A 27184-nucleotide genomic window follows, 5' to 3' on the forward strand; every position below is an offset into this window, starting at 1 on the left:
TATCACTGATACAAACCTCGCACACGTTGGACAGGAGTAAAGTAGACAGCGGTCGTATTTATTCCATCCTTACAACTTGACTCCGCTACAATGATAAGACTCAACAGATATTAAACATCAGCGAAATGAAGGCAGGTGGATGAATTACAAGAAACCTACGTGATCATTTTATGCAATTATTGAACTAGTCAGATGATGACTTGCTATTTGAAACGCTATGATACAGTTAGTGAGGGTTCAACTCAACTCTAAATCAATCACAGGAGAGAACCACTGCTCACTCTGGTGGACGGGGACGCTCTTCGGTTCTTGATCGGAGCAGCACAGAACCTTCCGGAGGCTGAATTCATCAAAAGCAGATCGGTTTTCTTCTGTCACAAGCATGCAAGATTTCTGTTTCACTTCACTGCGTTAGGAGCATCTCTCTTCATGCTGTAAATGAATAAACGAAACGCTCGCTTAACTGCTGCCACCCGTCGACAGAGTCAGCGATATGAACCTGGCGGCTTTGTTGTGTTTTCTAATATTTTATGACCCACGGGGAGAGGAAAATGGAGGAAAGGAGAACGTTTGGGGATTTCTAACTCAATTGTGGCCCAACTTCTTCCTCAACGGGCGTCTCTCCGCTCTTTAGTTCTCTCCCAGTTTCAGCCGTGCAAACTGGTTGGCCATCCGCAGCGCCTCCTGCAGGCACCCGGTGTTCTTGCCCGTGGCCTGGGCCGACATGTCCTTGCCGCCTCCTTTGCCGTCCAGCAGGGGGCACAGCTCCTGAACCCACTCGCTGGCCTTCAGGCCCCGGTTGGCCACATCCTGAAGGAGAGGAGGGTTTTTTTTATTTTAATTTGAACAACCTGCCTCTGAATTGCTGCCGGTGCAGTTTGACCGAACGTGCGGCCGCGTTACCTGTGGGACTTGACACAGGCAGGTGATCTTGCCGGCGTCTGGGTCCACGGTGAAGAGCATGGCGGCGGTCTGAGGGGACTGCGACTTCAGCAGCTTCAGCGACTCGTTGAGCGCCTGAGAGGACGAGGAGAGAAGAAGAAACAGTGAAGGTCAGAACAAATAACTGGTTTGATGCAAGATACGACTGGTTGCAAAAACATGCAAAGATAAAGTAGATTAAAATCAATGTTGTCAACAATGATGTCAACATTGATGCTTGTGGGGCGGGTGAACTTAGGATTTCCCCTTGTAGGGCGTTTTTTTAATTTAGGACAACTCATAAATATGTAAAAATGGCTTAGTTTAGTTACATGCTTTCACTCTTCAATCTTCCAATACAATCTTGGCTCACCTTAGCGGAGGCGCCGGTCTCCATCTCCATGACGAGCAGCGCTTGGTTGGGGCTGCCCTCGATCACCTCCTTGGTCTTTTCCAGGACCCTCTTCTGGATGTCGGCCTTGTAGTTGCGGTCCAGGTCGTCCATGGTCTTCTTGAGGCCCTTCAGGGACTCCCTCATCTCGTCCTTCTTCCACTGGGAGATCACTGCTGTGCCGATCAACTGCAGGGAGGACGGACACGTTGGGACCACAGCGCGGGAGGTTCCGGGCTCTTTGCGGCGGCACAAAACAATGCCATTTACCTCCGTCATGTCGGCGATGTCTTTCTGAATGTCCTTGTTGGGGGCGGTCTGCTGCTTCACCTTGTCGCCCACCTCGGACAAAGACTGGAGCAGGGAATCGGCTTTCCTCTGCGCCTGATGAACGCGACCCGAGAGGCACGAGGGAGACCAGGGGAAAGGAGAATGAACAAGGAGGATCAACCAGGGGACTGTCATCTAAAATTAGAACGGGTACGTTGTTCTTTGGGGCCCGTAGGGAAGGGAAAACGCAAAAGTCTCCCTTCTGGTTCAAAGACCATTTACTGGTCAAAGACCCATCGGTGGGACGCGTTTTTCAACATAAAAATCCTCCGTCTCAGACACGTTCTCAATTAGTTTTTTTTTTTTTTATCTGCATGTAACAGAAAACCAAAGTAAGTAAATGTAAATCAGTTTTTTTCATTCCATTGCAGATGGAGATTTTTCTTGTCATTAGCATAATGCCAGAAGCACAAGTGTGTGTGTTTTAGCGCTGACCTTCTGGGCCTCCGTTCCGGTCACAGCGACAATGCGGCGGATGCCCTTGGCGATCGCCTCCTCTGAGACGATGACGAACGGCGCGGCGTGACTCGAGTTCTGCAGATGGCTGCAGATTAAAGAAAACCAACGGCACATCAACCAAAAGCGTAACACAACTACGGGCGGCAAAGGAGGAGGAGGAGAGCAGCATCATTGTCGAGTTAGCTTTCGCTTAAGCTTGACATGAGAGAGAGGGGGGGGGGGGGGGGGGGTGGGGAATAAAGCGTCGACACTCACGTCCCGCCGCAAAACTCAATGGAGGTGAGCGACCCGGCGGCGCTGTCGGGCTTCTCCAGCAGCTCCTCGACGGGGATGCCGATTGACACGACGCGGACGGGGTCGGGGTAGGTCTCATCGAACACGGCGCGCAGGCCCTGAATGGCCTTGGCTTTCGCCAGTGGGGCCTCCATGGCGTACACCGGCTGGGCGGAGCGGGGGGGGGGGGTGAGAGAAAAGCACTTTGAGCTGATTGGGCTTCCGCCGAGTCAATGAGCCCCGTGGTCTCACACCGACCTTTGCGTCTTTTATCACGGCACAGGCGATCTCCTCAGCGCGGCGGACCTCCCCCGTGCTCAGGGCACCTTTGGCGGTGAAGTCGAATCGCAGGCGGTCGGGGGCCACCAGCGAGCCCTTCTGGTCCGCCTCCCCCAGAACCCCCCGCAGGGCGAAGTTCAAGATGTGCGTGGCGGTGTGGTTGCTCATGATGGGCCTGCGACGAGCCTGGAAAGAGAAGACGAGCAGATACTTTGCTTCAGACTCCGCGGGGGAGGAAAGGGGGGGGGGGGAGGAGGTGGGAGGCAAACTGACTAGACGCAGGGCGCGCGTGTTCTCACCTCATCCACGCGCAACGTCACCCGGTCTCCAACCTTCAGAACGCCATAGACCGTCCCCAGGTGGAGAACGTAACCCCCTCGAACCTGCGTGTTCTTCACCGTGAACTCCATCCGCTGCAAAGACGGGCGCAGAAAGTGGGCGGGGACATGGTGGTGGTGGTTGGTTGGTTGGTTGGTTGGACGCGCCTCGGTTCCCGGGGGAGGTTTGGGCTAAGATTGCATCACCCCTGAATAACTCCTACGGGATGGACTTTTACAATTTGCGTGTCACTCACATCCCCCGTGCTGTCGTCCTCTCGAACCATGTAGCCCTCGTCGAACGTCTGCCCGCCCTGCTCAGCGTAGAAGGACGTCTGGTCGAGCAGCACGCCGCACTCCTGGCCCGTGGTCACGGTGTCGCGGAAGGCGCGGTCGCAGCGCAGGGCCAGCACGGTGCACGAGGGCCGCTCGAACTCTACAGACGGGCAAGAGCGTCAGCCCGGGAACACGCGCGGCGCCCCGGCGGGTCGAGCGGGCCGAACAACTGACCGTAGCTGCCGTTTTCCCCGGAGGCGTATTTGTATTTGGAAGAGTCGTCTGTGGCGGGCACGTTCTTGTTTCTCAACTCCTCGATGGCGTAGATGTCCAACATGATGTGGTCCACGTCTCCGGCGCCTTTTCCCTGAGACTTTAACTACACACACACACACACACACACACGTTTATACAACAGAAACTTCCTAAAATGTACGACACATTTATTGAAAGACTGACAGCACCAACTGATAAATAAAGCAAATGAAAGTAGTTTTCTTTCGGTATGTTGGGAATCTGCAGCAAAATAAAGGAGAGATCGGCTTGCTTTTGCTAAATCAGACAACAAAGGAGGATCACAGCGCTGTAGCGCAGTTTGGGGGGTGGTGGGAGGTATTTAAAAACAGCAGGTGCAAAGCTTCCCATTGTCACTCTCAGTCCAGGAGAGCGGACGCAAAGCTAAGCGGCGACCCCGAGCGAGTGGGGGGGGGGGGGCGGGACATGCCGCTCGCAAAGGATCAGAACGTGTCCCCTCCCTCCCTCCCACCTCCTCACCTGCGCCGCCCTTTTCTCCTCTTCAAAGGCCGCGACGTCCACCGCCATGCCTTTCTCCTCGGCGATGAGGGAGGTCAGGTCCAGCGGGAAGCCGTAGGTGTCGTACAGCAGCCACGCCGTGTCACCTGCGCAGAGCGGGTTAAAAAGATGAAGACGAAGCAGTGGTGCTCAAAGACCCGTCGAGTCAAACAGCAAAGGGTACAGATACGGTCTGCAAACTACATATTCCAACACCGCTCTCACCCGGGATGGTCTTGTTGTCCCCCAGACTAACGATCTTTCTATCCAAGATACGGCGTCCCCTGCTGAGCGTTTTGAGGAACTGCTCCTCCTCCTCATTGATGACCTCCTTCACCATTTCTGGGTCTTTCTTCAGCTCGGGGAAGGCATTGCCCTGGAGAAACAAAGAGGGAGAGACATGAGGGACATTGCAGAGAGCGGCGGCGCGATCGCCTCGGTCCTGACAAACGTCCCACCGTTGCGTGCAGAAATCTCACCAAGGAAGCGACCACCACGTCCACCAGGGTGGCAAAAAAGCCCCTCTGAGCGCCCAGCTTCTCGTGAGAGTAACGGACGGCGCGGCGCAGAATCCTCCGCAACACGTAGCTAAACGCCGGCGGGAGCAGACAGACACGCAGTGGGTTTTTTTTGTCGTTTACCGCAAAGCCACGACACATAAAGCTAACGCGTGATCGCGGGTCACTCTCACCCTCTTCCCGTGTTGTCGGGTCGGCCGCCGTCCGATAGGGCGATGGTGATGGTGCGGGCGTGGTCGGCCAGCACGCGGTACGCCATGTCGATGCCGTCAGAGTCCTCGGCGCCTACTTTACCGGTGTACGCTCGGGCGCCCGTACCCTGAAACCAAACACAAGAAATCTAAAAATCCGTCCGGCAGAAATTGATCGGTTGGCGCGGTGATGATGATTTTTTTTTGGGGGTCAGGGTAAACGTACTAATGTTTACCCTGTTTGTTTGCAGTTCCTGTCGTTTTCAGGCTTCGGTAACATGTCTGTGAGCGACACCATTTCTCACGGTCGGAACAGGAATTAATGTTTTAGATATTTTTAAAGCTTGCTTGCACTCGCTACTAACATTTTAAACTGAGAAAGGTCAGAAAAAAAAAAAATTTAATAATGCAAAATGTGTAAAAAGACAGCAAAAAGCTGAGTAGCTAGTACCACCCCTTGTAAACTGTTTAAAGTGTGCAGGATGTCTGTAGAAGGAGCGACATTTCAAAGTGACTGTATTTAAGAATGCCAATGTTAATGTTAACGTTAACCGACACGCAAGACGGTTCTGGACTTTCAGTCATCGTGTGCGCTGCAGTACCTTCTGAATGGCTTCAAAGTACGGGACGAAGAGGTCCGTGTCATAGTTGGACATCTTGTTTTGCAGTACGGACACCAGGCGCTCCAGGCCCATCCCGGTGTCGATGCTTTTCTTAGGCAGCAGCTTCAGCTCAGTTGCAGACTCTCTAAAAAAAAAACCACAGATTCACTGAGAAAGCCCATTTGACGAGGCGGCTTCATGGTGGGAGCACACAGCGTTATTAAGTTCACGTCACACTTATTATTATTTTGGATAAGAGTTTTTACTGCACATGCAATAGTCACTGAGATGCTGAGTGCACATGGTTCGGTAATTGCACTGCATATTGTGCAAAACAGATGACAATTAAAAAAGAAAAAAGAAAAAGGTGCGTCCAAATTCCAACAACACCCGATCTAAATACATGCTTGGGTTTGGTGTGCTGCTGTCACAAAGCTTCCCGATCGGTCGAATGCTCTCTCAATACAACCGACTGAACTGGTCCACAGGCGAGTGGCGCAGGACAGAAAGTGCAAACAAATCCAAGGAGCCGTTCAACGGGTCGCATCACGACCACCTGTGTATTTTAAAGCAGCTGTGAAGTGATCTCCGGTGTCAACAAATGAACTAGTTTGACCGGAAAAACAACGCCGCCTGAAAAGTGAGCTTGAACACGAAGGGCTCGCGACAATAACAAAACAAAAAAAAAGGGTTTTGCACACAAATGGCTCAGAAGGAAAGTTCTCGTTGAGCGACTCGTTTTAACCCAATAACAAACATGGCGGATATAGAGAGGCGTATTTTGAAGTCATTACTCTGTCCTTTCCAATATTGTTCTCAAAACTCTGAGAATGTCAAAAAGTATCGCAATCAGTGAACAAAATGTGAGAAAGAGCGCTCATCAGAATATCTGGGAAGCTTTCAATGCCGAGTGTGTGTGTGTGTGTGTGTGTGTGTGTGTGTGTGTGTGTGTGTGTTACCTGTTGAACTGGATGAACACCAGGTTCCAGATCTCCAAGACATTGGGATCGTCCATGTTCACCAGGTGAGAGGCGTCCCTCCCTCCGATGCGGTCAAAGTGGATCTCACTGCAGGGGCCGCAGGGCCCGGTGTCCCCCATCTCCCAGAAGTTATCCTTCATGCTGCCTGGCAGGATGCGAGCCTCGTCCACCCTGAGGGGAACACAGAGACCGGAGAGAGAGGGGTTCAATCAAACCGCAGCCGGGCAGCTGGTGGAAACACGGTTGTTGGGACAATTAGGAGCCGTAAAAGCTAATGAAGTGTTTTCTTTTCCTGCGCTTGAATAAGTTATTTGACGTATAAAATAACGTGACACTGATACTTCTCGACGTTCGTGAAATGTCCAAATATTAACATTCTATGACACGGATGTCACGGAATGAGAAAAGATAGAAGGCGGGCTCACCCCAGGTCCATCCATAGCTGTTTGCACTCCAGGTCCGGCTCCAGGTCCGCATCAGAGTTACCGCCGAAGTAGGTGACGTACAGGCGCTCTATGGGGATACCAAACTCCTGGGTCAGCAGCTCCAAGGCCATCTTGCAGGCCAGTTGCTGCAGGGAGGAGGTGGGAAGACGCAAAATGAGCAGAGAGAAGCGTTAAAAAGAAAGTAACACTTGTTTAGAGGCCACTGTGAGGTAAAAAATAAAATAAAAAGATTGATTTGATTATCTTAAATTGTGAATAGGGACAACATCAATAATAATAATCATCATAATAATAACAACGATGACAGTAATTCGTCCCCACCCCACCTTGAAGTAGTCCCCAAAGGACCAGGACCCCAGCATCTCGAAGAAGGTGTGGTGGTAGACGTCTTTGCCCACATCGTCCAGGTCATTGTGTTTGCCTCCTGCACGGATACACTTTTGTGTGTTGGCGGCGCGGGACAGCCTGGCCATGGGGTGAGACGGGTCGATGGTGTTCAAGAAGATGGGCTTGAACTACGATGAAGCAGAACAAAATTGAATAGGCGGTTATTGCTTTAAGAATCTTTAAAAAAAAAAAAAAAGTACATAAAAGGTGACGTCGTGCGCACAGATGTCATGGGGTGGATGTAGAGAGACGGGTGGGGTACCTGGTTCATGCCGGCGTTGGCAAAAAGCAGCGTGGGGTCGTCCAGCGGGATGGTGGAGGACGAGTGGACGTACACGTGCTCATAGCGACGGAAGAAGTCGATGAACTTCTCGCGGATTTGAGCTGCACTCAAAGAGGAGTCCATTCTGAATCAGCTGTCTGACGAATAATAAACAAAACGGAAACGCTGTTTAATTCGGCTCCAAGACCCTCGTTGTGGGTCCTGAATTTGATCCACTCATATACTCTTATGTAAAATAAGAGTAAGCCAAACATGTCATTGGAAGCAGTTTGGACATTCAGTCTAGGCTCATAGTTCGATATACAGTATATACCATGATAGCTTTCCTTTCAATTCCTCTAGTTGTGTTTGGTCAGAGCAGAGAGGGATTTTTTGGGGGGGGGATTTCAATCCAAAATGCACCAGCACCTAAACAAAAGCTTTTGAGGTTTGATTGCCTGCAGGGCAGGATTATGAGTGTTGTTTAAGCTTCTGTTTACCATTTAACAGGAAGTTCAGTGGTTTGGGCAAATATATTTGTCCCTGCAGCAAAATTAATTGTAGAACGTACAAAATGCATGAATGGTTTGAAGGAACGGAACTTAATTTGAACATGTTTTGGTTCTATAACAAAGCACCATAACTACAGAAACCCCGAAGGGCAACGAGAGCAAGTGGAGGCCTCAGGGTGATGGGATGGAAACTTTGGCACCTGTGAAGAAACACAGGCCCTATGCTGTCATATATATATATATATATATATATATATATATATATATATATATAAAAGACAGGACAATAACTGCCAACAGGTAACCAGGGGTTTGTTGGTTTGGTTCGTGTGATCACGTGACTGCTTCTCACAGACACAGTAAACGAGTAAAATGGGTTTTACGCGCACGACATCTCGGGAGGGTTCGTTTCCTTTCCAGCTGCTGACTAAAATGAAGTGCTCCCATGTCACCTTTGCGCCTCCGCTGTAAACAACCGTTTCCACAGAATACTGCGAGTCTTGCCACATAATCCCTGTAAAAAGACAAAGTGCTTGAAGATTACCATTGAAATCAGCGGAGTTGGGCAGGAGGCGAACTAGCTTGACAGACTGACGTTAGCAATTTAAACGGTAGCCACACCGGCTACCATTTAAACCGACCCCGAGAGAGAGACCTCAGGCCCCAAATCTCACACCGAATCTTCTTCAGGGGACGGAACAGCACATTGTTTTACATCTCAACAGCACCGCAGCAAAGCGTGATACTTACAGAGGTCGCAATTCTCGTAGAATGATTCGGTTACTGCTCCAGACACACGGCTTTAGTCCACGCTGCTCGACCAAGAGAGAAGCGCAGTCAGTGGACACGCCTCTGACGGTCGGCCATTGGTCCTGCCGCACCACTGGTTGGCGGATCTACATTTCTATTGGACAAGCCGGCTATCAATCTAAGCCGATCCCGCCGCATGAATGGTACAAACTTCTTTGGTCTGGCTGATGCAATGAAATAGACGTCGGTGTAAATGAAGGTAAAAATGTATATATATATTTAATCCGCTTAATTAAAAAAAAGAAAATGTAATGCATATGTTTGTGAATAAAATATTCACTTTAAATGTGAATACGGTTAGTTATAGGCTCAGGTCGTCAGTTTGTGTGTTTAAATTTGCCTAGGGACGTATAAATAATTATGTAGTAATTTTATGATTTTATAATTTTGTGACAGATGATGAAACACAATGGGTTGGTTCTGCGGGCGCCCGTCATGTATTTCTATCCCTGAGGTGAGTTCCCTCCGCTGCCAAGCAACAGCGGAATCTTTATTCAGCTCGCTGTGTTTCCCGGGGACCGGTTTTCTGTCGGACTCGTTCACCCGCTGCTTCTTTCGTGCCACAAACACCCATGCGCCATGCCGACTGACAACAAACGTGTGCAGGGCCCAGAAGTGTCCCAATGCCCGTCTCTGTTTTCTAGCAAACCAGCGGCCTCTCTCCCCTCGAAAGGCCCGAGAGCGGACGGTCGGCAGCGGGACCAAGTGGACGTCCGGCCGGTCTTTGTCCGCTGCGGGCTGGTGAGTCAGGCCAAAGGCTCCGCGTACATCGAGGCTGGAAGCACCAAGCTGATGTGCTGCGTTTACGGCCCCAGAGAAATCGAGCGGAAAGATGAGACCGACATGACATGTGGACGGTGTGTATTCGTGTCCGATCTGTCAATGTATTTAAATGTTAGTTGTTTCATTGATCTGTGACACAGTGAGACATCCTGCCCCAGTCGTTTGCGTGACCAGCAGTGTGTTAAGCTGATTGTTAACGCGAGCTTATGAACCTCAGCTCGACAGACTGTTTATTCAAACCAAGTTGCATATTCGTGCTTACAGTGAGCGCGCTTATTTCTAACGTTAAAAAAAAATAAAACCGACTAAACACCATTTTTGATTACGTTACATGTCATTTACCTGACGTTTTTATCCAAAGCACTTACAATAAGTGCATTCAACCAAACTCAAAAGAGCAAGAAAAAAAGAAAGTGCAATTTCATCAAATAAGCCAATTAACAAATTGCACAAGTGGCATTATAAGTACAATATAAGTGCTACAATTTGTTAGTCTTTTAGTCGAGGTAGAGTCTGAAGAGGTGTGTCCTTAGTTTGTGACCTGGTGTCTTCAGAGAGCTCGTTCCACCATTTAGGAGCCACGAGAGCAAAGAGTCGAGATCTAGTCGAGTGTTTTGCTCTCAGTGAGGGAGGGACGAGCAGTTTGGCAGATGCAGAGCGGAGTGAGCGGGTCGGGATGTCGGGTTTGGCCATGTCCCTGATGCAGATAAATCATGCACGACTTTAGCCAGGTTTGACCTCCACCATCCGCATCCATACCTGCATATTTATATTGTATTGGAAGTGAACGCGGCCGTATGTGATGCAGTCCTGCAGGAACAGTTCACAAAGACGACAACGCTGCATTTTTTGTAACACTTTTTTTTTGTGCATCCAGGTTGGTTACTGACATGCGTTTCGCTCCGTTCTCCTGTCTGGAGAGGGGAGCCTGGATTCAGGGGAGCCAGGAAAAGGACCTCTCCCTGATGCTGCAGGAGAGCCTGCAGCCCGCCGTGCGGCTCAACAAATATCCCCGCTCTCAGATCGAGGTCAACGTGATGGTCCTCGAGAGCAGCGGCTCCGTCCTGGCCCACGCGGTCACGTGCGCCTCGCTCGCTCTGGCAGATGCCGGGATCGAAATGTACGACCTGGTCCTCGGTTGTTCCGTGCGGCAGGATGGCGCCTCGTACGTGGTCGACCCTTCTCGCGCCGAGGAAAGCAGGCGCAGCTCGGTCGGCAGAGAGAACGAGGGCGGCCTGACCATAGCGTTCCTGCCGAGCCTGAACCAGATTTCTGGGCTGGAGTCGGATGGAGAAATGACGGAAGAGACCCTGACAGCCGCGGTGCGGACCTGCATTGAGGGATGCTATAAACTGTACCCGGTCGTCCAGCAAGCCCTGTGCAAGGCCGTTCGGCGGGCTGCGCCCCCCCCGTCAGAGAGCTGAGAGACGCGCACGGCGAAATCAGTTCGTCGCTTTTCTACTTCATAATTTCCCGCCGTTACATTGACAAAATAACCAACATTATGGTATGTTTGATGTTATGTTCTTGACGTGGAAATGATGAAGATGGTATTTTCTATTAAATATATTACGGCACTTATGTTGTGTGTTTTGTATTCTCGAGTAATATACGTGTTATACGTGTGAGTCTTTTACTAAATCCCCAAAATGAATGATCTAGTTGAGCAGGTCACCGAGTTAAAGCCCTGCCTCTGTCCTCAATCACAACCTGGTTAAATATCTGTGAACTGATCCACAAAAATGTATACGTGAACGTATGTACATTAATGAATTGAAAATACTATCAAAGATCATTTTAAAGTAAGGGAGGAAAACGACTTCATGGTCAACATCTTTCCTCCATCCCACGAAATGCTAATTCGCCTGAACAAACGGTGCAAAATTTAATCTGGGGCACAACCAGGGAAGTGACAAAAAGAGAACTCTCGTTTGAATGCAGAGAACGCGGCGGGTAGAAGACGTCTGCAAACATCCTCAGGAAGGCTCTTTGGTGGAAGATCTCCCCCCGTGGAGGAAAACGAGGGGGGAGACAAAGTCATATTACTACTCAATGGCATCACTTAAAGACCGGAAGGGCTCACAGAGTAGAAGTATTTATGGGAAGTACAACATGGAGGATTAATTTAATATTAATCCTAAAATGTATTGTGACAAAGGTGAAACCACAGCAGCTTCTGCTCGTGGTACCAGGCTCAGTTGGTCCGGTCTGCGTTCTGAGGCCTTGAATCGGACCTTAGTGAATAATGAATGGTCTGTTGAATGAGAAGATGTCCAATATCAAGAACCTTCAACTTGGTCAAATTCCTTGTTGCTGAAAGAGGAGAACTTATTGGGAAGGTATATTTGACAACGTGATAACATCCAGGGAATCACCAAGCCCGCTATCCGCCGTCTGGCTCGCCGCGGCGGAGTGAAGCGCATCTCCGGTCTGATCTACGAGGAGACCCGCGGTGTGCTGAAGGTCTTCCTGGAGAACGTGATCCGCGACGCCGTCACCTACACCGAGCACGCCAAGAGGAAGACGGTGACCGCCATGGATGTGGTCTATGCCCTGAAGAGACAGGGACGCACCCTGTACGGCTTCGTGGGATAAACGCCGACTCCGGTTACCAAAACGCAAAAGGGAATTCGTAGCAAACATCTAGATGCAACTTCGCATCTGTGCAAACTTCATTCATCAGCGCACAATTCAGCATTACAATAACAGTGTTATTGTAAGTAGAAGACATGTCCAGTGATCAGCTCTGATAGCGCGTATGGATGAACTGCACCTTAAGCCTCCACCAGCATCAGTGTGTTTGCTGCTCCCAGAATAATACCAGTTTATTAAAAACGGATCAACATCTGATGGTTGATTTTACATTGAGACCCTGAATAAACATGTGGATAGTTTGGAAAACGACTTTTGGTGGAGATGTGATGTAATTTAAATACTTTTAAGAGAGAAATGAGTGGGAAAAGCCGCTGATCACTGCTGTCCACGGCGCTGAGTAGGTGAGGTTTGGAGGCTCCTCAAACAAAACGCATCGATCATCAGAGCTCTACGTGACCTGAACATGAAGAGAAACTAGTCCGCTATCGGCTCCTCCGCCTTCAGCCTCCAGCACCTGATGCACATTTAGTTTTTAGTCTTTAATCAGTGGAGAGAAAACACAAGTGACTCGACTTTCAGACTGCACGAGGAGCTCAGGGCTGGGTTGAGTCTCTACGGTTCTCATGGTGCGTTTAAGTTCAGTCCGCTGCTTTGAGCTCTTCATCAGTCTCACTCTCTCGAGTCCTCGACGACACAAACGCACAACAACGGGACAACATGGCAGAAGTAGCTCCAGCTCCAGCCGCCGCCGCGCCCAAAGCAGCCAAGAAGAAGGTGTCCAAGCCGAAGAAGGTCGGTCCCAGCGTCTCTGACCTCATCGTGAAAACTGTGGCCGCATCCAAGGAGCGGAGCGGCGTGTCCGCTGCCGCCGTCAAGAAGGCTCTGACCGCCGGAGGATACGATGTGGACAAGAACAAGGCCCGCGTCAAGACCGCCATCAAGAGCCTGGTGGCCAAAGGGACTCTGGTCCAGGTCAAGGGGATCGGGGCCTCCGGCTCCTTCAAGATGAGCAAGACCACCGCCGAAAAACCAGCAAAGAAAGCCGCTCCTAAAGCCAAGAAGCCCGCGGCGAAGAAACCCGCAGCGGCCAAAAAGCCCAAAGCAGCGGCAGTGAAGAAAGTTGTAGCCGCTAAGAAGTCACCGAAGAAGGCCAAGAAACCCGCAGCGGCCAAGAAGGTGGCCAAGAGCCCCAAGAAGGTAGCAAAGAGCCCCAAAAAGGTGGCCAAGAGCCCCAAGAAGGTGGTGAAAAAGGCCCCTGCAGCCAAGAAAACTCCAGTGAAGAAGGTCGCTAAGCCCAAAGCCAAGAAAGCAGCACCCAAGAAGAAGTAAACTGACCTCAGTCTGAAGAACCAACACCTCTATAAAAGGCTCTTTTAAGAGCCACCCACTCCTTCCTCAAAGAGCTTTTCCTTCATTATTCAGCTGTTGAAAATATAGCTGGGATTAATCACTATTGTAGCTGAATAACATTTTCGGTGAATAGAAAAATGTCAACGTTCTAACTCAAGGGAAAAGTTGAGTCTGAAATCATCAGAACCTGATAAATGTGCATGAAAATACATGTATATTAGAACAGTAGATGTATTTTTAGCGTCCTAGAAATTATCAATTGTTTACTGTGATCAATCAGAATTCATTAAATTCCAACAACTGAACTAGTGTGAGCATCTAAAGATATTTATCAACCAGAGGGCAACTTAGACACTGCTAAAGACAGTGGAAAATGCATGAAATACAAAACGGGAACAAGGAATCAATCTTGTCATTTAGATTTGTTGCCATTAATACTCATTGCCTGCATATATTACTCCTATTACTATATTATTTCAGATAACGTCACCTTTTAAAACTGATAAACAGGTATTATAAATCAGGAAATAGTCTTGAGAAGTGGGTGGCTCTTAAAAAACCTTTGGGCTTATAGATTACCTAAAAATATGGACACAGCTTTCACACTGGGTGGATCAGGCATGATTCCAAGCCAATTATTTATACATATATATATATATATATATATATATATATATATATATATATATATATATATATATATATATATATATATATAATTAACTAGATGCAAATAGCACTGTGCTGTTGCTCATACAGGATTGGTTGTCGTGAGACTGATACTGCGCATGCTTATAGAGACAGAATTACGATGGTTAAAAGTTTAAAAGATTTTTCAGCAAAACTATAAACACATTGACATCTAAAAACACATTCTGCACTGAAAATGCACATGTCATGCATACTGGTGAACACAAGTGGCAACAATCAGATTGTTGATTAAACGCAATCACTCAAAATTGATTTCATTTGTATCAAATGATGTGACACATTCAATATAAGCCAATTCAGAGAGCAAACAGGTGGTTGAAGGTGGGAAGGAGAAAGTCTGAGAATGAATAGAAGAAACAATGTACGAGGAGGAGGGCAAGAAAGAGTGGAAACATTTGATAAAGCAACAGTCATAGACCATGTTATTAGTCCACACACTGACAATGAGGGAAACAAGACATCGAGTGCACCCCAATTTGAGCCGATTTTCTGGGTCCACCATAGTAAGGACATTCAGAGAAGATAACGGTTACACTATAATACTGTGTTTTTGTAACAGCAAATTTACTGTACTACACTATGCAGCTTTTTCAATAGACATTTGTAGTTCATCACTGTATGTATTGTACTGCATGAATATTTTTTGTAGAACTGCAAGGCTGCAGCATGCAGGTAGAAGGAGAGCCTGTTATAGTGGGCATGGTTCTTCAAGATAATTTAATACGACTCAGAGAAATCCAGTATTGAGTGATACAAGTGCACTTTATTTTTTAATTTCTTTAAATATTTTTTAACTTTTTTTTTTTTTAATCATTTTATTTTGGCATTTTCAACACAGACAGGGTACACACATACATATATACACATACAAACCCGTAGGCACAAAGAGAAATGGGGGGAGGGGGGAAGAGAAAAAAAAAAAAATATATATATATATATATATATATATATATAAATAATAATATTTTTTAAACTTTTTAAATATTTTTAATTTTTAACTTTAACTTTATTCTCTTACTTTAAACTAACGCATAGCCTTATTCTACTAACCCATAGCATTAGCATTTAATTTTATTTTATTACTTGTCTTGTTGTCTATTGTTTTACTGTCTACTTTCACGCATCAAACGGCAAGTCAAATTCCTTGTATGCAGTGCTGTAGTGGTAAAATTAGAGGTGGGTAAACTCCGAATTTAGTGATCATACAGACCTCGACGCAATGCGAAGCAACGCAACACAAAGCGTCGCGACTCTGCAAGGCTGTCCTGGCTATATTGCATTATGTTATCAGTAAAAGTCATATACAATCAATGACAATGAATAAATGTGTTAGTAGTTTATTAAATTTCAGAAAACAGTAAAGAAAAGTATGTCAACACAACACAACAAGACAATTGCAGATTAAGAACTATGTACATACGGAGTCTCCTTTTTACAGTAGTGCCCAGAGGGCCTCCTTGTCCTCCACGTCCGGTCCTGCCTTGCACAGAGGAGCCATGAACCCCAGAACACGCGTTCTGGGGTTCATGGCTCCTCTGTGCTTCTCTCTCTATTGGACCTGGTGTTTCTCCTCTCCCTGTGCTCTCTGCATCATTGCCTGTCCTCTCACTGCCTGAAAAAATATGTTGAATTTAAGAGTTAACCAGTTAAGCAGCCTGTCAATTACACTGACAACATAAGTTAAAGGAACACTCATGTACTACCTACGGCCATCATAAATAGCCTACAGCATGTTTTGTTTTCACATTGAGAACTGACTTGTTTTCTAACGCTTACAGGCTACTCTACACCTTTCATGACTTAAAATAATTGATTAAGCATATAGGCCTATTCAGTGAAGCAACAGCTATGCTCCCCGCTCATGATGACAGGGGAGGCAGAGCCTTTGAACATTGACTGGATTTTCTCCTAATTAGGTGCGCGCGTCACCAGGCGTTTTTCTTGTCCTTTGACCGTGCACGCCCAGCGAACACAGAGCACGACTACTACCCCCCGTTGGTCGTTCCGCCCGCAACGACTACTACCCCCCCCGTCGGACCTTCTCGACCGGTCCGCGAAATATTGTCTGACATGAAACCGGTCCGTGAGGTAAAAAAGGTTGGGGACCACTGGGCTGATCCGTGTGTTTACACACCTCCTGGATCCTGATTGGTGTCGCTGCTGCAGCCGCAAGGCACTGATTGGATGCTCACAGACCGTAATACAGCGCAGAGGAACATGATTCAGACTACGGCGTTTATATGTTCAACAATAGGAAACGTAGTCTTAGCTGTTTTAAAATTACACCAAGTTTATTTCGGATTATTCCAACGGAAGAATACAAGGCGCAGGGAACTTTGAGGTGCGTAGACGCCACTTAGAGGTGCGTAAACGCTATTTATAGGTGCGTAAATGCTGTTTCCAAAATTCCAGAGGTGCGTAAACGGCGTTTACGTGCGTTTACCCTCCACTACAGCCCTGCTTGTATGTCTGACATATTTTGGCAATAAATATTTCCTGATTCCTGATTCCCACCTATGTGATAGTGTTGGACCGTGTCAGTTTCCACCGAGCTGCTCAGGTATGAGCATGGGAATGGTTTATAATCAATGGTCAGTTTATGACCTTGTACCTCCCTCCATACTCTCCTTTCCAGAATGCGATTTAAAGAGTTTTTCTCCTCATGGAGATGGAAAGTGTATGATAGACAACCCTACTACACCAGAGTAGATTTGCTGCAAGCCATGGAATTAGCTGTCGATGATGTCGACGAAGTGCTCTGGCCTGACCCAGCCCAAAGACAAGAAGAAACCAATTGTATGTGTCTCAACATTGTGCTTTCGATTTATTACAGTACTGACTGCTAAATAGATTTTGACTGGTTGCAAGTTCATATCAACAAAGAACAAGAAGTACAGTATCACAGAGACAAAGGACACGTTTGTGAGATGCAGGGTACCGTAGTGTAAAAGTTGGGGTACAAGGAGGAGGAAGAACAAAAATTGCAACGCAGAGTAGTCGTTTCTGATCAATTTTGAGCGACTGTAATAGAACATTGTTCATTCGTCAAGACGGATAAATATGACATTTGTTTTGAGATTAAAAACCTACTTCTCCCTAAGAACTATGTTTTTAACAATGTGTTTTCTATTTATTGTTTACTGACTGCTTGATAGTGTATATTAATTTGATGACTTTGTTTATGATATGAGAGCACTGTTTGGTTTTGAGCGCAGGTAAAACTGATTTGAGGCAGTTTCAGTTTGAAAGACGATTCAGAGGTTGTGTTTACAGTTTGGAGAAAATGGGTGACAATTTCAAGAAATTTGTCTTAGCAATTGAGATAAACTGTAAACCTACTTGTTAAAATGAATGCACAAGTGTTCCGATATGTGTAAAAAGCTCATTAAATGATTAATGGTCTTGAATATTGTTGATTATCTAACTGTCCGTTTAACTCCTGACTAATACTGATATTTATTTGTTGTTTTACGTGACAGGGTTGCACAATTAAATGTTGTAACAACGATCACGTGGTGGATAATAATTAGGTACATGTAAGTACCATCCATAGGCACGACACTGAGCTCCTCGTACTTTACATGAATATGTTTACATAATATGTACTTGCACTCACATAGAAGACAGTAAAGGAAGGGACCAAAAGCATAGAAGGAATAGTCATGAAGATGATTATTATGAAGTTAACCAGTATTAGGAGCTTCAAAATTATAGAGCCTCTTGTTCTTTAGCAAAGCAATAAAGGAGATCTTGAGATAAATGTCAGTTGGCTCCAGCACTCACTGATATTAATGGGGGACATTCATGACAACAATGTGGCACCTAATCAGAACCCTTTGAAGCACCTCATTGGTTACATGATTGCTTTGTGCAGTCAAACTGGTGCGTATATCACTGAAGGCTCCTGTTTAAGTCAGTAAGTCAGAAATCTTACCATTCATTTTTAATACCAACATTGCAGAAATGTGTAAAAGCAGATTGAAGGATTCATCAGAGGCAGTCGGGCGGCTGAGGAGCGGTGACGCTGTTTCAGACCTCCGGCCCCTGATTGGTGGAGGACTCCTCCTGGAGCTCAGCCGTGCCTCTAGAAGCGAGTCTCCGCTGCTCATTGGTGGAAAATGATTTCAAACTGCCCGCTAAAAACGGTGAGCTCGCGCCCTCTGTCTTCGTGTCTGGTGCCTCTTCTCTGGTTGGTGCGTGCGTCAGGAACCGTCCCGCCCGCTCCGCGGACATATAAAGGAGGGTTTGACGCGTTCACAGACACTTCCTTCCCTGAAACAGTCTAACAATGAGCGGCAGAGGCAAAACCGGTGGAAAGGCCCGAGCGAAGGCAAAGACCCGCTCCTCTCGTGCTGGACTCCAGTTCCCAGTCGGTCGCGTCCACAGACATCTGCGCAAAGGGAACTATGCGCAGCGTGTCGGCGCAGGAGCCCCCGTCTACCTGGCGGCCGTGCTGGAGTACCTGACCGCTGAGATCCTGGAGCTGGCTGGAAACGCCGCCCGCGACAACAAGAAGACCCGCATCATCCCGCGTCACCTGCAGCTGGCTGTCCGCAACGACGAGGAGCTCAACAAGCTGCTGGGCGGAGTGACCATCGCTCAGGGCGGCGTGCTGCCCAACATCCAGGCGGTGCTGCTGCCCAAGAAGACCGAGAAGCCCGCCAAGAAGTAAAGCCCGAGACCTCCATCTACCACAAAGGCTCTTTTAAGAGCCACCCACTCACACGAAAAGAGCTGTGATTCTCATACTTTGTCTTTTATGTGGTCCTACTTATTAAGGTTATCCTAATAAAGTCACAACTTCATCATTTCCTCACAACCTGTTAATGCATCACGTAGAAAGGACACTACTGCAGCTGCCTTGAAAACCTTATGGTTTTAAATCAGACACTTGAGGATGTAGATGATTTACTTTTCGAGAAAGGGAACAGGAAGACAAACCGGCAAGATTACAGAATGCAAAATAAGGATTTGACATTTTAAATGAGCCACAACTCATAACATTCCACCGGTCACTCCCCTTCACACTGCACATGTCACTTTAACTGTAATTTATCACTTTGTCGTCACTTTGTTACTTGTTCGCTATGCACTTTTTAAACTTTTTTTAATATTTTAAATTTTTAACTAACTTTATTCTCTTGTTTTATACTAACCCATAGCCTTATTCTACTAACCCATTGCATTAGCATTTTACTTTACTTTATTACTTGTGCACTGCTGTCTTGTTGTCTATTGTCACACTGTCTACTGTCGCGCACCAACCGCCAAGACAAATTCCTTGTATGTTTGACATATTTTGGTAATAAATGTTTCCTGATTCCTGATTCAACATCTGACTTTACTGCCGTATGAATCAGACGCCTGGCAGTTGATCACAAATTCTAAAGATATAATATTCCTTTAGAATTTAAGTTGATGGTAGCATGAGATGTGTAATATAAAGGTTTCAATAACCGGATGCTCTTTCGCAGGCTGTGACAATCAAAAACATGTTTTCTACTTTACGCAACATTTGGATGCTTTTGTATAATAAAGACCGAGTGTCTGACGAATAAGGTAGATGTATTATACAAGATTTCTTTGTAGAATAGTCTTGCTGAATAAAATTTAAACGTTTTAAAGGATAAAAGCTCTTTAAGGAAGTATTGAGCCTTTAATAGAGGTGTTGGTTCTTCAGACTGATATCAGCTCACTTCTTCTTGTCTGCTGCTCCACATAATTGAGGGAATGTTTTGCTATTTGTGCCTTATCTGCTCCATGTTGAAATAGCTTCACACTTCGTTGACAAACTATTTCCTGATGTGTTTATTTTTTTAAATGGAACAGTATTTATTGAAATGGTCATCATTCTTCTTAAATTACAATCCATTATGTATGTTTAATTGAAATGTACATTTTCTCCATTAAAAAACAAATGTTCAGTGATGATGGATGGGCCAAATTCTGGAGTCTGAGCAACATTTGGATGCTTTCGTATATCAAAGAACTGCAGGTGTTGTCTGTGAATGAGTAACATTTATCAGATTTCCTCCGAAAATGGTCTTTAGAAGCTCATGTTGGCTGACGATCACAAATCAGAAATTGTGGATTTCCCAATTTCCCATCAGCAGTTGTATAGTTCAACTAAATAGAGTAAATTAAAATTATTTTATGACATGATAAAATTAAGTCACATGTTTCAAGTTGTAAGCACAATAATTCTTGTGCTATTCCTATAATGTGATATCAACAAAGTCGATCTAATTAACTAATTTCAAATTGACCCGATGATTGATGTTAGGCTACCTTGATTCCTCACTCAAACGTTAATTTAAACTAGACGTCAGTCATCAGGATAATCTGAATCTGAATATAAACTATACATGTTTCACGGATCAGTGTGCTAAATGCCTAAAAGTCCTATTAAGGTGCCCTATAATATTTAGTTATGACTAAGAGAAATGCATTTGTCTCTATTCTGAATTAAAAAAAAGGTGTGTGTCACGTCTTTACACATCAGGAATTGAAGTGTGTGTATATGTAATTATCAACAGGGTGCCCTGTGATTGTGAATGGTTTGTGTGACCGTCATTAGATGATTTCAGTGCATGCAATGATTTATACAACATGATTCTCAACATGCAACTCTGTTGTGAAACGACAAATAAAAAACAATCTTGTGTTAAGTCAAGAGCATTTAAGTCACATATGTCAGAGTCAAGGCCCGCGGGCCACATCCGGCCCGCGAGAAGGTTTTTTACGGCCCCTGGGATGATCTTGATTTATTATTAGAACCGGCCCGCAGACCGCAGCAAGCCGGCAGCCCGCAGATCTTTTACACGCACCAATACTACATTTCCCACAATGCAACGGTGACGCACCGAGCAGTAGGCTGCTTCATTTCAATATTTATTGGCACAGCAGTTGTCAGCATCACAGTAATATTAACTTTCAGATACCCATCAAAAATGGCAAAACGGAAGGTGGACACTGAGAACCGGGGGTTTCAAACAAGGTGGGAGTCGGAGTATTTGTTCACGGACGTAGCTGGAAAACCTGTGTGTCTTCTGTGTGGAGAAAGTGTGGCGGTACTGAAAGAGTATAATCTGCGTTCCCGAGCGCACAGTTGGCTGATAAAATAGGTATGCTTGCCGCTGACTTTCGACGCCGATTTGCTGACTTTGAAGCACAAAAAAGCAGGTTGGAACTGCTCGGTAACCCATTTGCTGTTGACGTGGAAAGCTCACCACCAAACCTCCAAATGGAGTTGATTGACCTCCAATACAATGATGCACTGAGGGCAAAATATGCGGCAGTGGGTGCTGCGGAGTTCGCCCGTTTCCTCCCCGACACAATGCCCCAGCTGCGCATCCAGGCTGCTCAAACGTTGTCTATGTTTGGCAGCACATACCTGTGTGAACAACTGTTTTCTTTGATGAACTTGAACAAAACATCACACAGAAGTCGACTTACTGCTGAACACCTCCACTCAATTCTGAGGATTTCCTCAGCTCAGAGCCTTACCCCGAACATTGATGAACTTGTGGAAAAGATGGGACACCACCAAGTATCACCCTCAACCTCAAACAAGTGAACATTACTGTGCAATCACATATTTAGAGTTTTTACTCAGTTCAAGTTTAAAAGTTAAAGTTTAATATTTGTTTTCACTGCATGTTACTTCTCCTTAAACAAAGTGTTGTTTTTGATTAATAGATTTTTGCACTTTATTTTATTGTATTTCAATCCAATTATATTTTAAAAATATTTCAGTTGAGTGGATGATAGAAAATTGCTATTATTGTTTTTTTCTTTGAAGTAAATTTAGCCCACTTTTGCTAAAATAGAAAATATAGGCTACTGATGGTGCCTTGAATACCGGTTTCTTTCATTTAATGTTCATGTTATGGGGATTTTTGTATAAAGGAAATTTGTCTTTTGTGTCTGTTGAAAATTAAAGATTACTGACAGAGCCATAAGAAAATATTGCTTTATTTATCTGATCATATTGGAATATATTTATTAGGTTTTCAGTAGGTTCAATTAGGTTCACTAGACTATATGCGTCATTTAAAAATTTTTCAATGAACATTCGAACAGTCCGGCCCTCGGCTTGTGGCTAAATTTTTTAATTGGCCCTCCGTCCATTTGACTTTGACACCCCTGATTTAAGTGATTCAATCTCAATAGAGAAATCCGTTTGGATGCGATGTTTGTGACGCATGCGCAGTATCACACAGAAGGCAACCAATCACGCTCGAGCAACAGAACAGTGTACTTTGCATCTAGTTCATATATGAGCACCGTGCTATCTAAATTGAGGCATTCTCAGTTTACAGAGAAGTTTCCAATCATGCCTGAAGTTGTGAAAGCGCCCAAGAAGGGCTCCAAGAAAGCCGTCTCCAAGGCCGTCAGCAAGAGCGGCAAGAAGAAGAGGAAGACCAGGAAGGAGAGCTACGCCATCTACGTGTACAAGGTGATGAAGCAGGTGCACCCCGACACCGGCATCTCCTCCAAGGCCATGGGCATCATGAACTCGTTCGTGAGCGACATCTTTGAGCGCATCGCCGGTGAGGCCTCTCGCCTGGCTCACTACAACAAGCGCTCCACCATCACCTCCAGGGAGATCCAGACCGCTGTGCGCCTGCTGCTGCCCGGCGAGCTGGCCAAGCACGCCGTGTCTGAGGGAACCAAGGCCGTGACCAAGTACACCAGCTCCAAGTAAGCCTGATGTAGACCACCAACACAAAGGCTCTTTTAAGAGCCACCCACCTCTTCTAAAGACCTTTTCCTGATGCTTTTTCTCAATATTGAAATTAATAAAAAGCATCAAAAGCTAGTAATGGTGTTAAAACTATAATAATTGTAGGTTGCTCACAGATTCTAACTACTTTAAAACTGTAAGGGTTTTCATAAGCAATTGCCACCTAATTACAAACTTCTGTACCTCCTGTCTGATTCAATGCTTCTGGTTTGAGGTGTGTTTATCGAGAACTCCGCTGCATATCTTCTGGTATATGCGAGTAGGGTGATGCCATCAGCTGCGTCAAGCTCCTGTAAATGTTGTCATATCTTGCTATTTCAAAGTGTGTGAAGAAGGAAAAAGGAATGTTCATATGTGAGCTTGACTGTACGGCTACGGATGTTGTTACTGACTCATGCAGATTTATTCCTTGAACATTTTAATCGTTTAATGGACCTGGATGCAAGAAGGCAAAAAGCTCTTACGGTGTTGTTTTATGTTTGTATTTTGACAGAAGAAATAAAAGGAGTAATTTCACAAGCAATAAGTGTCACGTCCTTTCATATATGGGATCCGTCAGTGATGATTGGAAGCATTTCTTTGTAGAACTATACGGCAGAAACACCAGACACACAACGTTTATTTTTCCTCAGGTCGTCGCTCTGATAAGAAATCCGTCACGAAATTATAGCCGTGGACTAAATGTTTCAGAGCTTGACATTAGCAATAATAAATATAGAGTTGTATAGTCGAGACAACCCTAATGCACGTGTCCGTGGAGCGAGCCGGGCGGCTCCAGGCACGATAACCGAGGGCGGGCAGCTCTTGGCGGACAGTTTGAAATAGTTTTCCGCCAATGAGCAGCAGAGACTCTCTTGTGGAGGCGCGGCTGAGCTCCAGGAGGAGTCCTCCACCAATCAGAAGCCGAGGTCTAAATCAGCGTCACCGCTCCACAGCCGTTCCACACTTTAAGAGCCGCGTGTCTCTACTCATAGTTCACTTCTATTAACCAGAGGGAGACGAGTCTATCATGGCACGAACCAAGCAAACCGCCCGCAAGTCCACCGGAGGCAAAGCCCCGAGGAAGCAGCTCGCCACCAAGGCCGCCCGTAAGAGCGCCCCGGCCACCGGCGGCGTGAAGAAGCCTCACCGTTACAGGCCCGGTACCGTGGCCCTGAGGGAGATCCGTCGCTACCAGAAGTCCACGGAGCTGCTGATCCGCAAGCTGCCCTTCCAGCGTCTGGTGAGAGAGATCGCTCAGGACTTCAAGACCGACCTGCGCTTCCAGAGCTCCGCTGTTATGGCTCTGCAGGAGTCCAGCGAGGCTTACCTGGTGGGCCTGTTCGAGGACACCAACCTGTGCGCCATCCACGCCAAGAGGGTCACCATCATGCCCAAAGACATCCAGCTGGCCCGTCGCATCCGCGGAGAACGAGCTTAAACCCCCTGATTCTACTCCCAACAACGGCTCTTTTAAGAGCCACCTTCACTCTCTGTAAAGAACTATTCCTTAACGTGACCATCACTTCATGATTTGAGAAGTCATCTAGTCAAGTCCAAATGAATATCTGCTGATGAAGAGGGTCACCATCATGCCCAAAGACATCCAGCTGGCCCGTCGCATCCGCGGGGAGCGAGCTTGAAAAGTCTGCTCCTACTAACACCACAACGGCTCTTTTAAGAGCCACCTCACTCTCTGTAAAGAACTCATTCCTTCTCGTGACCATTAATTCATGATTTGAGGATAGTCATGGATCTTGGTGATTTGTATCCGTCTGCATTAATGTCTATTTTTAATTTTATTAATTTGAAACGGATAACCGGTGACAGATGTTAGATGTTGTGTAAACTAAAATAGTGTCCCATTTTGTATATAACTACAGATCGTAATAGACTATTTGATGGAAAGTACAATAAGAAGCCGTGCAAACAGTTACCACATTAAACACATCGTACAATGAGTTGTATGTATTCTGGCGAATAAGACCTTTGTCTGGACTGGTATTTAACTATAATAAATAACATCGAGATTTACATTAGCGTTAATACAGTAAACCACTCGACAAAACATAGACATTCAGCAGGAGGCGCTGCAGAACCACGTTATAGCCCCGCCTTCGTCTTCCATCACGTCCTCAGACTGGCTTTACATATCTGTGAACGGACTTGTGTTCATCATCTTTGTATCAAACCAACCAGTGAACATGAGCGGAAGAGGAAAGGGAGGAAAAGGACTCGGCAAAGGAGGCGCCAAGCGTCACCGTAAAGTCCTCCGTGATAACATCCAGGGCATCACCAAGCCCGCCATCCGCCGTCTGGCTCGCCGCGGCGGAGTGAAGCGCATCTCCGGTCTGATCTACGAGGAGACCCGCGGTGTGCTGAAGGTCTTCCTGGAGAACGTGATCCGCGATGCCGTCACCTACACCGAGCACGCCAAGAGGAAGACGGTGACCGCCATGGATGTGGTCTATGCCCTGAAGAGACAGGGACGCACTCTGTACGGCTTCGGAGGATAAACACAGACTTCTGTTACCAAAACACAAACGGTCCTTTTAAGGGCCACCCACCTTCTCTATAAACGGCTGACTTCCTTGTAAATAACCAGTGTTCAGAACGCTAAGATCTAATTGTTAATATGTGTCCATATCAATACATTACCAACGTACTTCGATGAGCACATCACTGGTAGCTGACTGGTGGTTTTGTCCTGCATGGCAAAATCATATGCCTCCTTTTGATACACCGAGCTGCCAACTTGCCCAAAGGGGCAGGTGTTAATGCACTCAAGAGACAGTGGTCAGCTGCGTCTGATCTGCCTGATGGCCTCACCTCCACTCCACCAGGTACCCCTTTTCCACGAACAAGAACCAGGTGCTTGTTCGGGTTGCTAAGGAGAAGGCTAGGGAACTAGGTATACTAAATAGGAGTTACTCTCCAGCAGTGGTGCAGCCAGCTGTTCCTCCTTGTTTACTGCCACAGACTGAAGTGGACCTGGGACTACTTGAACTGATGAGATATGAGGGTGGGGGTAAATGTAAGATCTGCAAGTCTTATATCATGAGGAATTACCATAGCTATATACAAATATATACAGACTGACCCTGAAACTGGTAGAACAGCAGCTGCAGCAGTAATACCAGAATTCCAGTATGAGTGTGGGAAAAGACTCAGTAATGACCTATCAGTGTTTACATGCGAGATGATGGCCATAGTTTTTGCACTACAGTGGGTAGAGGACGTCAGGCCAGAGAGAGTGGTAATAGCATCAGACTCATGTGCAGTGCTAACGAGTCTGAAGTTTTTCCACTCCAAAAGCAGAGAAGATTTAACGTTCGAAATCCTACAATCCCTATTCAGAACCCATCAAATGCGGATGGCAGTTAGGTTTGTGTGGGTTCCTGCCCGTGTTGGAGTCGAGGTAAATGAGGAGGCGGATAAAGCAACAAAAAGGGCACTGAAGTGTGGGAGAAATATAGTCGATATAAAGATGAGTAAGGCAGAAGCTAAAGGGGTGATTAAGGGACAAATCAAAACGATATGGCAGAATGAATGGAATAAAGGGAGCAAAGGAAGATATCTGTTTAAAAATAAACCATTGGTTGGGAGTGTGGGAGCTGGTGGACGAAATAGAAAAGAGGAGAGGGTAACGACAAGGCTAAGAAACGGCCATACTGGTCTTAACAGTTCCCTCTATACGGTTGGGAAACATCGAAATGGAAGGTGCGAATACTGTCAAGAAGAGGAAACTGTGGACCATGTTTTGATGGCATGTCAGAGGTACGAGGCAGAGAGAGAAGTCCTGAGAAAGGGGCTAAGAGAGCTGGGAGAGGCAAATATAAGTGAAATACTGAAGAAGGGCATTAGGGGCAAGTGTTGGGAACTGCTGTTGGCATATTTAGAGAATACAAGACTAATGAATAGAATTTGAGAATTTTTTTGTTTTGTTTTGTTTTGTTTTGATTTGTTTTGATTTGGTTTAGTTCTAGTAGAGGTTTAATTTCCTTAAGTCCACACTCCAGATTAGTGGGTGGCAGTAATGCACCCGAAAGTTGTTTGCCAACCGCCATAAAAAGCAAAAGAAGAAGAAGAAGAAGAAGAAGAAGAAGAAGAAGGCGCTTGTTCGGAGCCAGAGCTAGAGCCGGATTTGGTTTAACTGACGAGCCTCCAAAGAACCGGTTTGCTTTTCCACAGGCTAAAGAGCCAGCGCAGAGCCAAGTCCTACGTCACAGTCACGTATCATCTTTCCCAGCAACGTCAGCTCGGCGGCGCCAAAC

General features: G+C 46.3%; 7 protein-coding genes and 1 pseudogene across 9 annotated transcripts; 7 read left to right on the forward strand and 1 right to left on the reverse strand.

Moving 5' to 3' along the window:
* Positions 1 to 37: 37 nt before the first annotated feature.
* Positions 38 to 8813, reverse strand: LOC144390818 (alanine--tRNA ligase, cytoplasmic-like). 2 transcript variants are annotated; one of them, XM_078097291.1, is made up of 20 exons: positions 8687 to 8813; positions 7425 to 7582; positions 7102 to 7290; positions 6755 to 6900; positions 6309 to 6500; positions 5350 to 5494; positions 4730 to 4875; positions 4518 to 4626; positions 4264 to 4414; positions 4021 to 4145; positions 3481 to 3625; positions 3228 to 3406; positions 2953 to 3066; positions 2633 to 2839; positions 2357 to 2541; positions 2078 to 2186; positions 1583 to 1696; positions 1295 to 1501; positions 904 to 1017; positions 38 to 810 (listed from the first exon to the last, which is right to left on the reverse strand). In XM_078097291.1, the coding sequence occupies exons 2-20, from the start codon at positions 7566 to 7568 to the stop codon at positions 631 to 633; spliced, it is 2901 nt and encodes a 966-aa protein (XP_077953417.1). In that variant the 5' UTR covers positions 7569 to 7582; positions 8687 to 8813; the 3' UTR covers positions 38 to 630. The 2 variants fall into 2 exon arrangements, with proteins under 2 accessions (XP_077953417.1, XP_077953418.1); XM_078097292.1 differs by lacking the exon at positions 8687 to 8813 and having other exon boundaries at positions 7425 to 7583.
* A 392-nt stretch (positions 8814 to 9205) lies between these two features.
* LOC144390820 (exosome complex component MTR3-like) lies at positions 9206 to 11107 on the forward strand. Its single transcript, XM_078097293.1, has 2 exons — positions 9206 to 9603; positions 10407 to 11107. The coding sequence occupies exons 1-2, from the start codon at positions 9326 to 9328 to the stop codon at positions 10951 to 10953; spliced, it is 825 nt and encodes a 274-aa protein (XP_077953419.1). The 5' UTR covers positions 9206 to 9325; the 3' UTR covers positions 10954 to 11107.
* A 777-nt stretch (positions 11108 to 11884) lies between these two features.
* Positions 11885 to 12130, forward strand: LOC144391349 (histone H4-like; the record flags this gene model as incomplete). The annotated part of the gene is made up of 1 exon (XM_078097968.1): positions 11885 to 12130. A coding segment is annotated over one exon (240 nt), but the record flags the coding sequence as incomplete, so codon positions are not given.
* Positions 12131 to 12763: 633 nt separating this feature from the next.
* On the forward strand, positions 12764 to 13864 carry LOC120809496 (histone H1 pseudogene; annotated as a pseudogene). The gene has a single exon (XR_013454634.1). The product of XR_013454634.1 is annotated as a histone H1 pseudogene (transcript).
* Positions 13865 to 18446: 4582 nt separating this feature from the next.
* LOC120809163 (histone H2A) lies at positions 18447 to 18874 on the forward strand. Its single transcript, XM_078097294.1, has one exon. The coding sequence runs from the start codon at positions 18474 to 18476 to the stop codon at positions 18855 to 18857; it is 384 nt and encodes a 127-aa protein (XP_077953420.1). The 5' UTR covers positions 18447 to 18473; the 3' UTR covers positions 18858 to 18874.
* A 3606-nt stretch (positions 18875 to 22480) lies between these two features.
* LOC144390821 (histone H2B 1/2-like) lies at positions 22481 to 22911 on the forward strand. The gene has a single exon (XM_078097295.1). The coding sequence runs from the start codon at positions 22521 to 22523 to the stop codon at positions 22890 to 22892; it is 372 nt and encodes a 123-aa protein (XP_077953421.1). The 5' UTR covers positions 22481 to 22520; the 3' UTR covers positions 22893 to 22911.
* Positions 22912 to 23912: 1001 nt separating this feature from the next.
* Positions 23913 to 24397, forward strand: LOC144390822 (histone H3). The gene has a single exon (XM_078097296.1). The coding sequence runs from the start codon at positions 23941 to 23943 to the stop codon at positions 24349 to 24351; it is 411 nt and encodes a 136-aa protein (XP_077953422.1). The 5' UTR covers positions 23913 to 23940; the 3' UTR covers positions 24352 to 24397.
* A 305-nt stretch (positions 24398 to 24702) lies between these two features.
* Positions 24703 to 25448, forward strand: LOC144390823 (histone H4). Its single transcript, XM_078097297.1, has one exon. It carries the CDS (start codon positions 25115 to 25117, stop codon positions 25424 to 25426), a length of 312 nt encoding a protein of 103 aa, XP_077953423.1. The 5' UTR covers positions 24703 to 25114; the 3' UTR covers positions 25427 to 25448.
* The last annotated feature ends 1736 nt before the right edge of the window (positions 25449 to 27184 follow it).

Source organism: Gasterosteus aculeatus, chromosome Y (assembly GCF_964276395.1).
Source record: "Gasterosteus aculeatus chromosome Y, fGasAcu3.hap1.1, whole genome shotgun sequence".
In the NCBI taxonomy this organism is placed as follows: domain Eukaryota; kingdom Metazoa; phylum Chordata; class Actinopteri; order Perciformes; family Gasterosteidae; genus Gasterosteus; species Gasterosteus aculeatus.